Source organism: Bufo gargarizans, chromosome 9 (genome assembly GCF_014858855.1).
Source record: "Bufo gargarizans isolate SCDJY-AF-19 chromosome 9, ASM1485885v1, whole genome shotgun sequence".
In the NCBI taxonomy this organism is placed as follows: Eukaryota; Metazoa; Chordata; class Amphibia; order Anura; family Bufonidae; genus Bufo; species Bufo gargarizans.
This window is the reverse complement of record NC_058088.1, coordinates 25,880,618-25,893,476: the sequence shown is the minus strand read 5'-3', so window position 1 is coordinate 25,893,476 and position 12,859 is coordinate 25,880,618. Positions and strand designations below refer to the sequence as shown.

The window sequence follows — 12,859 nt, the reverse complement described above, 5'->3', positions numbered from 1 at the left end:
GCTGGAATAATGAGGCTCTGGTCGCTGCTTTCTCTCATGGTCTCTCGGATGCCTTGAAGGATGAGGTTGCAGCTAAGGACCTACCAGTGGAGCTCGAGTCTCTTATTTCTTTCCTGATTTTGATTGACACCAGACTCAGGGAGAGACCTTCCTTTAAGGAGAGTCTGCGGAGGTCTTCTAACAGATTGGCGCCTACGTTTGCTGTCCCACCCGTGCCTCCCTCTCCTCCCACGCCTCCTGGGGATGACTTGTCTGGGGGTGAACCCATGCAGCTGGGGTTTGCTCGCCTGTCCGAGGGGGAGAGGGTACTCCGGAGACGCGAGGGCCGATGCATGTACTGTGGTCTCGGTGGACATTTTCGGTTGGCATGTCCGAACCGTCCGGGAAACGCTCGCACCTGAGATCCTGTCGGGGGCAGATCTTGGGTGGAGTCTCCTCGTCCCCGGTTTCCCGTGTTGACAAACCACTGATCACTGGTGTCCTCTCCTGGGTCGGGGGCTCGGTGACGACCCAGGCGTTGGTGGACTCTGGTGCTGGTGGTTTGTTCATTGATAGTGTGTTCGCTGCCGCCAATTCCATTCCTCTGCAGCCTCGAGGTTCCCCACTGGCTCTTGAGGCGATAGACGGCAGACCCCTTCTGCCGCCACACGTGACTCATGAGACCCTTCCAGTGGGGATAGCCATTGGTGCCGTTCACAGAGAGTCGGTCTGTCTCCAGGTGATTTCGTCTCCACACTACTCGGTGGTCTTGGGGTACCCCTGGCTCCAGAAGCATAATCCGACTTTCGATTGGAGATCGGCCGAGATCCTCTCGTGGTCACCGCAGTGTGGGGCTAGTTGCATCCATGGGCCTGTCAAGTTGCTGTGTACTTCCTCGGACTCTCTGTTGCCTCCTGAATACGAAGAGTACCGGGATGTATTCGATAAGGTGCGCGCGGTTGCCCTACCTCCGCACCGCCCATACGATTGTGCCATAGAGTTACAATCTGGTGCCGTTCCTCCTCGTGGCAAAGTCTATCCACTGTCGGTAGCGGAGAATGAGGCCATGGAGGAGTACGTGAGGGAGGCGCTTTCACGCGGACACATTCGCAAATCCTCGTCCCCGGCAGGGGCTGGATTTTTCTTTGTGAAAAAGAAGGGCAGTGAGTTGAGGCCTTGCATCGATTACAGGGGTCTCAATCGCATCACGATCAAGAACGCTTACCCGATACCCTTGATTTCCGAGCTGTTCGATCGCCTCAAAGGGGCCACGGTCTTTACCAAACTCGACCTGAGGGCGGCATATAACCTGGTAAGGATCAAGGCGGGCGATGAGTGGAAGACCGCGTTTAACACCAGGACCGGTCATTATGAATCCTTGGTTATGCCCTTTGGGTTGTGCAATGCGCCCGCAGTCTTCCAGGAATTCATCAACGATGTTTTCCGTGACCTGTTGCAGCAGTGTGTGGTGGTCTATTTGGATGACATCTTGGTATATTCTGAATCCATGGAGGCCCACATTATGGATGTCAGACGAGTGTTGCAACGGTTACGAGAGAACAGGCTGTTCGGTAAGCTTGAGAAATGCGAATTTCACCGATCCCAGGTAACCTTCTTAGGTTACATCATTTCCGCTGAGGGGTTCTCCATGGATCCTGAGAAGGTTTCGGCTGTCTTACAGTGGCCCCAGCCCAGTGGTCTCCGTGCCCTGCAGCGCTTTTTGGGCTTCGCCAATTATTATCGGAAGTTCATCAGGGACTTTTCTATGCTAGCCAAGCCTCTCACGGATCTGACCAGGAAGGGCAGTAATTTCCAGGTCTGGCCGCTCGAGGCCATCCGAGCTTTTGAGGCTCTAAAGTCCGCCTTTGTGTCGGCTCAGATTCTGTCGCATCCCAACCCTGGGTTGCCCTTTGTCCTCGAGGTGGACGCGTCTGAGACGGGAGTAGGCGCCCTTCCTTCTCAGCGTAGAACACCAGAGGGTCCTCTGCTTCCTTGTGGGTTTTACTCCCGGAAACTGTCTTCCGCGGAGTGCAACTATCAGATTGGTGACAGGGAGTTATTGGCCATCGTGCAGGCCCTTAAAGAATGGAGGCACTTGCTCGAGGGTTCGGTGGTTCCGGTTCTCATCCTGACGGACCACAAGAATCTGACCTACCTTTCTGAGGCCAAGAGATTGACACCACGTCAGGCCAGATGGGCTCTGTTCTTGTCACGTTTTAATTACGTGGTCTCCTACCTACCCGGTTCCAAGAACATCAGAGCGGATGCCTTATCACGGCAGTACTCCGAGCTGTCCGGGGAGGAGTCGATTCCGACTTCGGTCATACCTCCGAATCAGATCCTGGCCGCCATTCGCACCAGCCTGACCTCTCCCCTGGGTGAGCAGATTTTGGCGGCTCAATCTGGTGCTCCCTCTGGGAGACCCAACGGCAGGTGTTTTGTGCCTGAGGAGTTGCGCACTCGGTTGTTGCGAACCTACCATAACTCCAAGGCCGCGGGGCATCCTGGAAAGAATCAGCTGTCCTGGGCTGTTTCACGTCTGTTCTGGTGGCCTTCTCTACGTTCCGACATCGCCGCATATGTAGCGGCATGCTCCGTTTGTGCCCAGAGTAAGTCCCCTCGGCACCTTCCGTTGGGCCTTTTGCAACCCATAGCCACCGGGGAGCGCCCATGGTCACACCTGGGGATGGATTTCATTGTGGACCTCCCTGCATCCCGAGGCCATACGGTCATTCTCATGATTGTGGATCGGTTTTCCAAAATGTGCCACTGTGTTCCTCTCAAGAAGTTACCCTCTGCACAAGAGTTGGCCACGATTTTCGCCAGGGAGGTCTTCCGGTTGCACGGTTTGCCCAAGGAGATTGTGTCGGATCGGGGGAGTCAGTTTGTGTCCAGGTTCTGGCGCGCCTTTTGCTCCCAGTTGGGGATTAATCTCTCTTTCTCCTCGGCCTACCACCCTCAGTCCAATGGGGCCGCAGAACGATCCAATCAGGCCTTGGAGCAATTCCTTCGTTGCTATGTCTCCGATCACCAAGACAATTGGGTTGACCTCCTGCCTTGGGCTGAGTTTGCCAGGAACACGGCGGTGAACGCTTCCTCTGGGACGTCTCCCTTCATGGCCAATTATGGGTTCCAACCTGCCGTGTTACCGGAGGTATTCTCTCCCCAGGATATTCCGGCTGTGGAGGATCACCTTTCCGTCCTACGTGCTTCTTGGGTACAGATCCAGAGGTCCCTTGAGGTCTCTGCGCAGCGCCAGAGACTCCAGGCTGATCGCAGACGAGCGCCCGCTCCTTCCTACCAGGTCGGAGACAGTGTATGGTTGTCCACCCGCAACCTCAACCTTCGAGTGCCCACTCCCAAGCTGGCGCCTCGCTTTGTTGGTCCCTTCCGAGTGCTTCGCAGGGTAAACCCGGTAGCCTATGCCCTTGCGCTTCCTCCTGGCATGCGGATCTCCAACGTGTTTCATGTCTCCCTGTTGAAGCCATTGGTGTGTAATCGTTTCACTTCCTCGGTTCCTCGGCCCCGTCCGGTCCAAGTGGGCAATCGTGAGGAATATGAGGTGAGCAATATCCTGGACTCACGCCTGGTCCGCGGTCGGTTGCAGTTTTTGGTCCATTGGCGTGGTTATGGTCCAGAGGAGCGTTCCTGGGTTCCCTCCGCAGATGTCCATGCTCCTGCTTTGCTCCGAGCCTTCCACGCACGCTTCCCTCAGAAACCGTTCCTTACTCCGCGGAGGAGGGGCCCTTGAGGGGGAGGTACTGTCATGGTCTTACCTTCTTACTGTTCTCCTTCGTTTGACATGTGCTGGCGGCCATCTTGGTTTCTGGGTTTCTTGTAGCCTCCCACCCTGCGGCTTCTCCTTCCCACTGGGAGGAGCTGGATGCCTAGCTCATATATATAGGAGGTCTGTGGCTTCAGTTCCTTGCTTGGTCCTCCTGTGTTCACATGCTTCTAAGACTGCTGCTGCTTCTGGTTCCTGATCCTGGCCTCGTCTGACTACCCCGTTGGTTCCTGATCCTGGCTTCGTCTGACTACCCCGTTGGTTCCTGATCCTGGCTTCGTCTGACTACCCTGCTGGTTCCTGATCCAGGCTTCGTCTGACTACCCTTCTGGTTCCTGACCTCTGTCTACGCAAGACCCTGCTTCGGTTTAGCCATCCGTTTGGACTTTTGCTTACAGCTTGATTTTCAATAAAGCCTTCTTATTTCCACTTATCTCTTGTTGTACGTCTGGTTCATGGTTCCATGACAGTAATGAATCTAAAATATATGAAAGTCTAATGTTTATCAGTACATTACAGAAAATAATGAACTTTATCACAATATGCTAATTTTTTGAGAATGACCTGTATATCACACCTATGACTTTTGTGGCCCTACTAGCTAGCGTTTGGTTTCCCTAACAGTCTGTCCCTGCTCCACACAGCAACCTCTCCCTACACTGGCAAAAGACTGAATGTAAAATGGCGGCCAGATCGGGTTCTTTGATAGGGTAGGAGGTACGTTCATGTGCTGAAACGTCTCAATTGGCTTTCCTGTACCACCTGATGGATGTGTCATGGGTCAAAGTTCGGCACATTGCAAAAGAATATGGCGCCGGCGGACATCGCTATATGTTCGCATGTTTGACAAATCACGAAAGCACAAAGTTCGGCGCGAAACGACAGCTGGGCGAACCACAAGGCCATCTCTAGTCATCAGTATAGAAATCTTGGAAAACCTTTTTAACTTTGTCTACATGATAAATGCCATTTGCTGAAGTGAGACGACCCCTTTAATGTTTGCAGAGTGCCGTTGCATCTTGTGTTTGCTTTTATATTGCAGGCGCAGCATAAAATACCCCTGCTCATGTATTTAGTAGGAAGTGCTGACTAAGGCCTCCTGCACACGACCGTATGGCTTTTTCAGTGTTTTGCGGTCCGTTTTTCACAGATCCGTTGTTCCGTTTTTTGTTTCCGTTTTTCCGTATGGCATATACAGTATACAGTAATTACATAGATAAAATTGGGCTGGGCATAACATTTTCAATAGATGGTTCTGCAAAAAACGGAACAGAAACGAAAGACATACGGATGCATTTCCGTATGTGTTCCTTTTTTTGCGGACCCATTGACTTGAATGGAACCACGGAACGTGATTTGCGGGCAATAATAGGACATGTTCTATCTTTAAACTGAATGAAAAAACGGAAATACGGAAACGGAATACGGAGTACATTCCGTTTTTTTTGCAGAACCATTGAAATGAATGGTTCCGTATACGGACTGCATACTGAACGCAAAAAACGGCCAGTAAACGGGGGGAAATGTGAATGCAGGAGGCCTAAAGGTGCATTCACATGACCATATTTCCGATCTGCGTCCGATCCGCATTTTTGGTGGATGGCAAGCGGACCGAGTCATTTCTATGTGGCTGCAAAAAATGCGTACAGCACACAGATATCATCCATGTGATGTCCACATCCGTGCAGCTGCTCCACAAATTTACAGGACATGTCCTTATTTTTGTCTCTTTTGCAGAATAGGCATTTTTTTCAAAGGGGCCTGCGAAAGGTGAGGGATGCACACGGACGGCATCTGTACTCCACAAAATGGATACAGTCGTGTGAATGCACCCCAATATTGTTTGTTTTGCATTGCAGAGCTTTGCATTCACCTCCACGGTAACAACCGGCACCTTTGTAGAGTGATATTGCAGTCATGCGCTCTTCTGTCCGTCCTCTACTTCTTGCTGACATACATTTGTAAGGTTAGTAACAAATAAGGGACAGATAGAAGGGAGTACGACAACAGGACCAGACTGCCCAGTGCTTGTTTGTAGTCTGTTACCATGGAAACACAAGGTAAGAGCATTCTGTAATCAGTAGGACTCACCTGCAGAGCTGGTAATCTCACACAGTTCAATAGATAGGGTTTGTTTGTCTCCAGAAGTGAGACAAAACCCACTATTTGGTGCTTTCTGCTGCGTCCCTTCTTCCTGGGCTCTACAGGAAGAAAACAAATACTTAACTCTTATGATACCCCTTAGGTTTTTTCTTTTTTTTTTTTGCGTTTTCATTTTTCTTCCCCTATCTTCCTTAAGCCATAACTTTTTTTTAGATTTGCCTTCACATAGCTGTATGAGGGCTTATTTTTTGTGGACAAGTAGTACTTTCTAATGCCACCATTAATTGTGGAATACAATGTAGTGGGAAGGGGTAAAAAAAAAAAATCATCCAAATGGGATGGATTTGGAAAAAAAATATGCAATTCCTCCAGCGTTTGTCGGGTTTTGTTCCCACGGCATTCCCTTTGTGGCAAAACTGACCTGTGCCCTTTATTTTCTGGGTCAGTAAGATTACAACAATACCACATATGTATAGGTTTTTATGTCTAAATAGTGTAAAAAAAAAAAAATTCAAAAAATTTTACATCACCATATTCTGACCCCCCTAACTTTTTTTTAATCTTATTAGTTATATCTACTGAGCTGTGTGGGGTCTCATTTTTTGTAGTTTTTGTTGATACTATTTTGGAGTGTGTGTGACTTTTTGATCACACTTTATTACATTGAGAGAAAACAGCTCCCCTTCTCCCTGGCTGTGACTCGGTCTGCGGGGAGAAGGAGACGCCTCAGAGAAAAGCTGCCGTCTCCTCCTCCCTGTACCAATGCTACTGAGCAGCATACAGGGCGCCAAAACAGAACGGGGGGCACAGCGGCACAACGGAGCAGAGGATCAGAAAAAAATGAGCAATACCGCATCTAGTAAACATGCCCTACGGTGCAAAGTATTAATATGTCAGAATAGGTGAAAGGTCCTCTTTAACAATTCATACGTTATAACGTTTCTTTGCACCTAGATGTCAAGATGGAGAAGCGCATGCATCTTAGAACACGATAAAACGTCTACCCCAGTCCTTATAAAGGATACCCATTACCCTCCCCCCCCCCCCCCCCCAAATTGGCTACATCGGCATCCTAGATGCATAAAGTTTCTTGATCTACAGGGCTGGACCAGGCCTCAAGAATAATTTCCACTCCTTCAGATAAATGAACAAACCTCTTTATGCCCCAATTTGTACATCATCAATAACATTGATATTGTCACACCATTTTTTTGGTTACAGTCAATACCAATGGGAGAAAGTTAGAATGAGGAGAATTTTTCAACTCAGTTTTTCTTGAGTTGGAGTTGCTGTAATTTGCGCCGAATTTATAAAACATTGCACATTGTTAGATAAATTTGGTGCATCTTTAAACCTCACACTTTTGTCTAGAGATGTTACTCGATTTTTTTATGCCAACTACTGGAGTAAGAGTACTTTCACACTTGCGTTTTTTTTTTCCGGCACTAAGTTCTGTCCTAGGGGCTCAAATCCGGAAAAGAACTGATCAGTTTTATCCTAATGCATTCTGAATGGAGAGCAATCCGTTCAGGATGCATCAGGATGTCTTCAGTTCAGTCTTTTTGACTGATCAGGAAAAAGATTAAGGCCCCTTTCACACGGGCGAGTATTCCGCGCGGGTGCGATGCGTGAGTTGAACACATTGCACCCGCACTGAATCCTGACCCATTCATTTCTATGGGGCTGTGCACACGAGCAGTGATTTTCACGCATCACTTGTGCGTTGCGTGAAAATCGCAGCATGTTCTATATTCAGCGTTTTCCACGCAACGCAGGCCCCATAGAAGTGAATGGGGTTGCGTGAAAATCGCAAGCATCCGCAAGCAAGTGCGGATGCGGTGCGATTTTCACGCACGGTTGCTAGGAGACGATCGGGATGGAGACCCGATCATTATTATTTTCCCTTATAACATGGTTATAAGGGAAAATAATAGCATTCTGAATACAGAATGCATAGTACAATAGCGCTGGAGGGGTTAAAAAAAATATAAAAATAATTAAACTCACCTTAATCCACTTGATTGCGCAGCCGGCATCTCTTATGTCTTCTTTTTTGCTGTGTGCAGGAAAAGGACCTGTGGTGACGTCACTCCGGTCATCACATGGTCCGTCACATCTCGAATGGATTTTCTGCGACTGTTGCGTTGCAGTATGTTGCAATGCAACACCATAGACTGCCATTACAAAAATTGTCGCGCGACATTAGTGCAACAAAATGTTGCGCGACAAATGTCGTTGTCTAGATGTAGCCTTAACCTTAGCATCTCTGGCCAAAAAAAACGGAAGACTTGCCTGAATGATCCGTCATTTTTTTCCAATGTATTAGTGCCGGATCCAGCATTCAAAATACCGGAATGCCGGATCCATCCTGCATGCGCAGACCGAAAAAAAGAAATGCCGGATCTGGCATTTCAATGCATTTTTCAGACTGATCAGGCATTTTTCAGACTGATCAGGATCCTGATCAATCTTACAAATACCTTCAGTTGGCATACATTTTGCCTGCCGGATCACTTTGCCGCAAGTGTGAAAGTACCCAGATTGCGTCTTTTTTTTTATTTTAACAATTTTAAAAAAAATCTGAGCTGATTAATCTGGAGTACGCCTAATTAACATAGCTGGCCACACTCATTTTCCCACCCACTTTTCAAAAGTGCTGAGAGCAGTGTAAAGTCCCAACATTTTGGGACTTTTTTCTGCCAGATTTTTGGCAAAATGGGAATAATAAATTCCTCCGTCTTCCCTCCATGTTAGGACTCATGAGACCGTCACACAACGTTTCACCTATAGAGAAATATTTGAGTTGGGGACATAGTCACAGCACAGCCCTAACCTGGTCATTAGCTCCTCTGTCTCTCTTTCCTACATCCCAATTATCTCGATCTCTGCGCACAAGATGTTTCCTGGTCAGTCCCTCCTTCCATATCTTCTCTTTTGCTCTTTCTGTCAGTGTGACCTACAATATTCTTCGGCTCTCACAGTTACTTGGTGTAGGACATGTATAAAATTGTACAGAATGTGAACAATTACCACTTGGAGCAGCCTCTTCTCTATCGCTCTCTACTTGAAGCAGCTCAGGAGTACTAGAGAAGACGGAGGTTGGGTGTAGGACAATACCCTGCTTAGTCCTTGTGTGAAAAACCTGCAAAAAGTAAAAAGAATAGTAATAATAAGCCGAACGCACATGTCAAAATGACCTTCAAATGACAATCGCTATCGTAGGATTTTAAACTGAACAAACCGTAGTTATGACACCTGTATTTTTAATGACTGTATGTTCTTCAAGGCCCCCTACTGACCCTTAAACTGCACAAAAAGTTTTGCCTGAAGACCAGGAGCACCTTAAAGGGGTTATTTCACCTCAGACATTGGTGGCATATCGCAAGGATCTGCACCGATGTCTAGAACGGTCCCCCCAAAGTGAACAAGAGCGTATTGTACATGGCCTCCCTCCATTCATTTCTACGGGAGCGCTAAGCTCGGCTTTTTCCGGCAGTCCTATAGAAGGGAATGGAGCGGCGGCCGCTCTCCATTCATTCCTATGGGACTTCCGAAAATAGCCGCGCTTGCTCGCCTATTTTCAGACCTCCCACAGAAGTCAACGGTGAGCACGCTGCGCATGTGTGGTGCGCTCTCGTTCACTTTTGGAGCCCCATTCTGGAGATAGATGCAGGTTCCGGAGGTGGGACCCGCACCTATCCGACATTGGTGGCGTTAAAAGCGAGGTGGTCTGCAGTTTTCACCTTGCAAAACTGCTGACAGTGGTAAGCAGGGCCGGAGAGAGCAGAACAAACACATCTTTTGCTGAGTTTTTATTAAAGCTCTCAACAGGTATGTTTTCCTGCCCTCCTAGACCCCCCCCCCCCCCCCTTAACTGGTGCTGTCAGCAGTTTTGCATTGTGAAAACTGCTAACATACTGCCTTTAGCTTTAGTACCCAACACAGCACTGTCTGAGTGCATGTGGCAGTGTGCGGTATTGCAGCTCAGCCCCACTCATGTGAATTGTGCTCAATTATGGCCACGTTATAGATCCCGATACATTGGAATGGAAAAGAGCATTAACGTGTTATGGATTCTTAGGATCTGAAGGAAGAGGACGCAGCACTTAGTGGAGCGGCACAGCATTTTAACTATATTAAACTGAGCTGTATGGCTTTACTGCTGTAGCCTTTTCCCATAAATGGAGCAGAACCAGGGCTGAACTGTAGTGCAAGGGATATCACTATGTCAGTGATCAGTGGATGTACCAGGGCTCAGAAACATTAATGCTCCATCCTAAGAATAGGTCACAGTTATATCTGAAGGTGGTCAGTGAGAAAGCCTGCATGCATAGAGGAGGCGGAGGTGTTACAAAGGTTACCTTCACTTCTAAAAGAACCGACCTGATCAGAATCTTTGCGGCAGCTGTTGAAGTTGTCGGGAAGTGCCAGCTGCGGGTACAGGCCATGGCACACAATAAGTTTCAGCAAGGACAGCTGTTTTGTCGAGAGCTCCTCCCCTGCACCAGACGCTTCTCGTAACTCATTGACATTGTGACGGAGTTTAAACTTAACATCCTGCAAAAACACGGTGTTAATATATTGATGACCCCCCCCCTCAGTGATCTGCAGCCACACAACTCGGGTAAGAGCCTGCAACACGTCTCAGGCTAGTCACGGAATGTAAGGGAGGCACCGATCACACACCTGGATGTCTACGCCGTCCTTCTTGTCTTTATTAGATCTTTGCTCTTCATCGCTGGAAGATCCCACATCTTGGTCATGGAGCCTGAGCACTTTTCGTTTACGTTTTTCCGACCGTTCGTGTTCCCTCTTCAGTTGATGAAGCTCTTTGCGCTCCTTGTGCTGCCGCTGGCGGCTGTAGCGGTCCACCGCTCGGGTCTCTGTCTCATTCAGCATCCCATGGTCCTTCAGCAGACCCTGGAAGGAGGGGTCAACGAAAAAAAAAAAAAGAAAAAACATGGTCAATTAATTAAAGGGGGATTTAAATATTGATAGCCTATCCTCAGGATATAATGTATAATCCTCAATATAAGATTGGTGGTGATCCAACTCCTGGCACCCCTGTTAATCAGCTGTAAGAAAAGGCTGTGGGGCTGCGTGAGCACTTAGGTCTTTTCCTAATCTAAGGCGTCACATTGACGTCACTCCCATTCAGGTGAATCAGGCTGAGCTACGATACCAAGCACGGCCGCTATTGAATGTATGGGGCTGTGCTTGGTAAGAAGGCTGCAATGCTCACCGGGGCTCAGGTGAGTGCAGCAGCTTCCAGCTGATCAGCGGGGGTGCCAGGAGTTGGACCCCCACCAATCTCAAATTGATTACCTAACCTGAGAATAGGCCGTCAATATGAGAACCCCTTAAAGGTTTTATGAAGGGACGCTGGTGGAGGGGGACACGGTTGAGATCTCCAGGTAATCTAAAGGGAAGCAATAGGGATCAGACAAACCAAAAACAACAATCTAAGCAACATATATTGCAAAGTCCACTGCAATGAACGTAGGCCTGGCAAAAGTAAGAACATGAAATATGGCCGTCAGGAAAATAAGTGCATTTGGCCCTTCTGCAATGCAATGGGAAAACACAGCCCTATCACTGATAACGTACTGGAAAGGAGGGGTGTATATACCACAGCGACAGATCGTGGGACGCTATCGGGCCCTTGGGGAGAAACAGGGGTCAAACAGAAGGGTAAAGCCTCATTCACACGTCCATGTCAGTGCTCAAATCCGTGAGCAGGTGGTCAGTGAAGCTGTCCGTGAAGGATCCGTGTTGGTTCCGTTTGTCTTTTTTTTTATGTCAGTGTTGCATCCGTGTTTCACTGAACAGCTGAAAAATAATTTTCAAAGCATCTCTTCCTAATGATGTATGAAACACAGTTGCAACACGGATCGCAGCCGTGGTTTTCACGGATCCATACACTATAATGGACGTGATGGATCCGTGAAGACGGACAAAATAGAGCGTGCATCTGTGCTAAAAACACGGACCGTGCTAAAACACTGATGTCCGAATACACACATTAAAATGAATGGGGACGTGTGCTGTCCGTGGAGAACAAGTACCGCACATGTCCCTGAAACACTGACGTGTGAATGAGGCTTAAGCGATTGACTCATGGGTATAAAAAGGGTGTGGAGGGGGAAATGAAAACAGATAAGTAATCAGGATCCACAGACCAGGAAGCTGTCGAGATCCCTCGTTCCCCTCACGCCCCTGTAATGAGATCCTGCTAGAACTCACTTTGAATTGCCGCCGAAGATTTGCCATCTCATATAGTCTTTGTTCTTCCAGTCCTCGTCGACGACACCATTTCCTGGAGTTACTGGAGCGACTTGATTTTATCTGAAATCGCAATATGGGAGGGAATTCATAAAACTGTTACTTTTAAAGAATGGAACCAAAACTGTACGCAGAGTGACAATTACTGTATACGTGTGACACGATGGGGATTTAAAGGGGTTGTGTCACTTCAGCAAGTGGCATTTATTATGTAGAGAAAGTTGACACAAGGCTCTAACTAATGTATTGTGATTGTCCATATTGCTTCCTTTGCTGGCTGAATTCATTTTTCAATCGCATTATACACTACTTGTTTCCATGGTTACGACGACCCTGCAATCCATCAGCGGTGGTCGTGCTTGCACACTATAGAAAAAAAAGTGCCGGCCTCTCTGGTGGCCAGGACCGTGGGAGCGCACAAAGGTGCTTTTTTCTATAGTGTGCTAGCACGGCCACTGCTGATGGATTGCAGAACCATCCAAACAAGCTGTGTATAATGTCATAGAAAAATGAATCCGGTCAGCAAAGGAGGCAATATGGACAATCACAATACATTAGTAAGTGCCTTGTATTAACTATCCTTACATGATAAATGCCATTTGCTGAAGAGAGACAACCCCTTTAAGCATTTCTTATGATAAGTAGGGGATGTCTCACCAATTCTTGACTGAAAGCATACTGGGAGCATACTGGGAGCACAATATTTGCCTA

At 48.0% G+C, this 12,859-nt stretch overlaps 1 protein-coding gene across 1 annotated transcript in view; it reads right to left on the bottom strand.

Moving 5' to 3' along the window:
• The window catches only part of DHX34 (DExH-box helicase 34), a 47,779-nt gene that overhangs the window by 18,738 nt on the left and 16,182 nt on the right, over window positions 1–12,859 (bottom strand). Inside the window, exons 9-13 of the mRNA XM_044306015.1 lie at window positions 12,110–12,211; window positions 10,553–10,786; window positions 10,250–10,423; window positions 8,897–9,008; window positions 5,855–5,964 (exon numbers count right to left, since the gene is read on the bottom strand). Coding sequence (XP_044161950.1) covers window positions 5,855–5,964; window positions 8,897–9,008; window positions 10,250–10,423; window positions 10,553–10,786; window positions 12,110–12,211 — 732 coding nt within the window. The remainder of the gene's footprint in view (window positions 1–5,854; window positions 5,965–8,896; window positions 9,009–10,249; window positions 10,424–10,552; window positions 10,787–12,109; window positions 12,212–12,859) is intronic.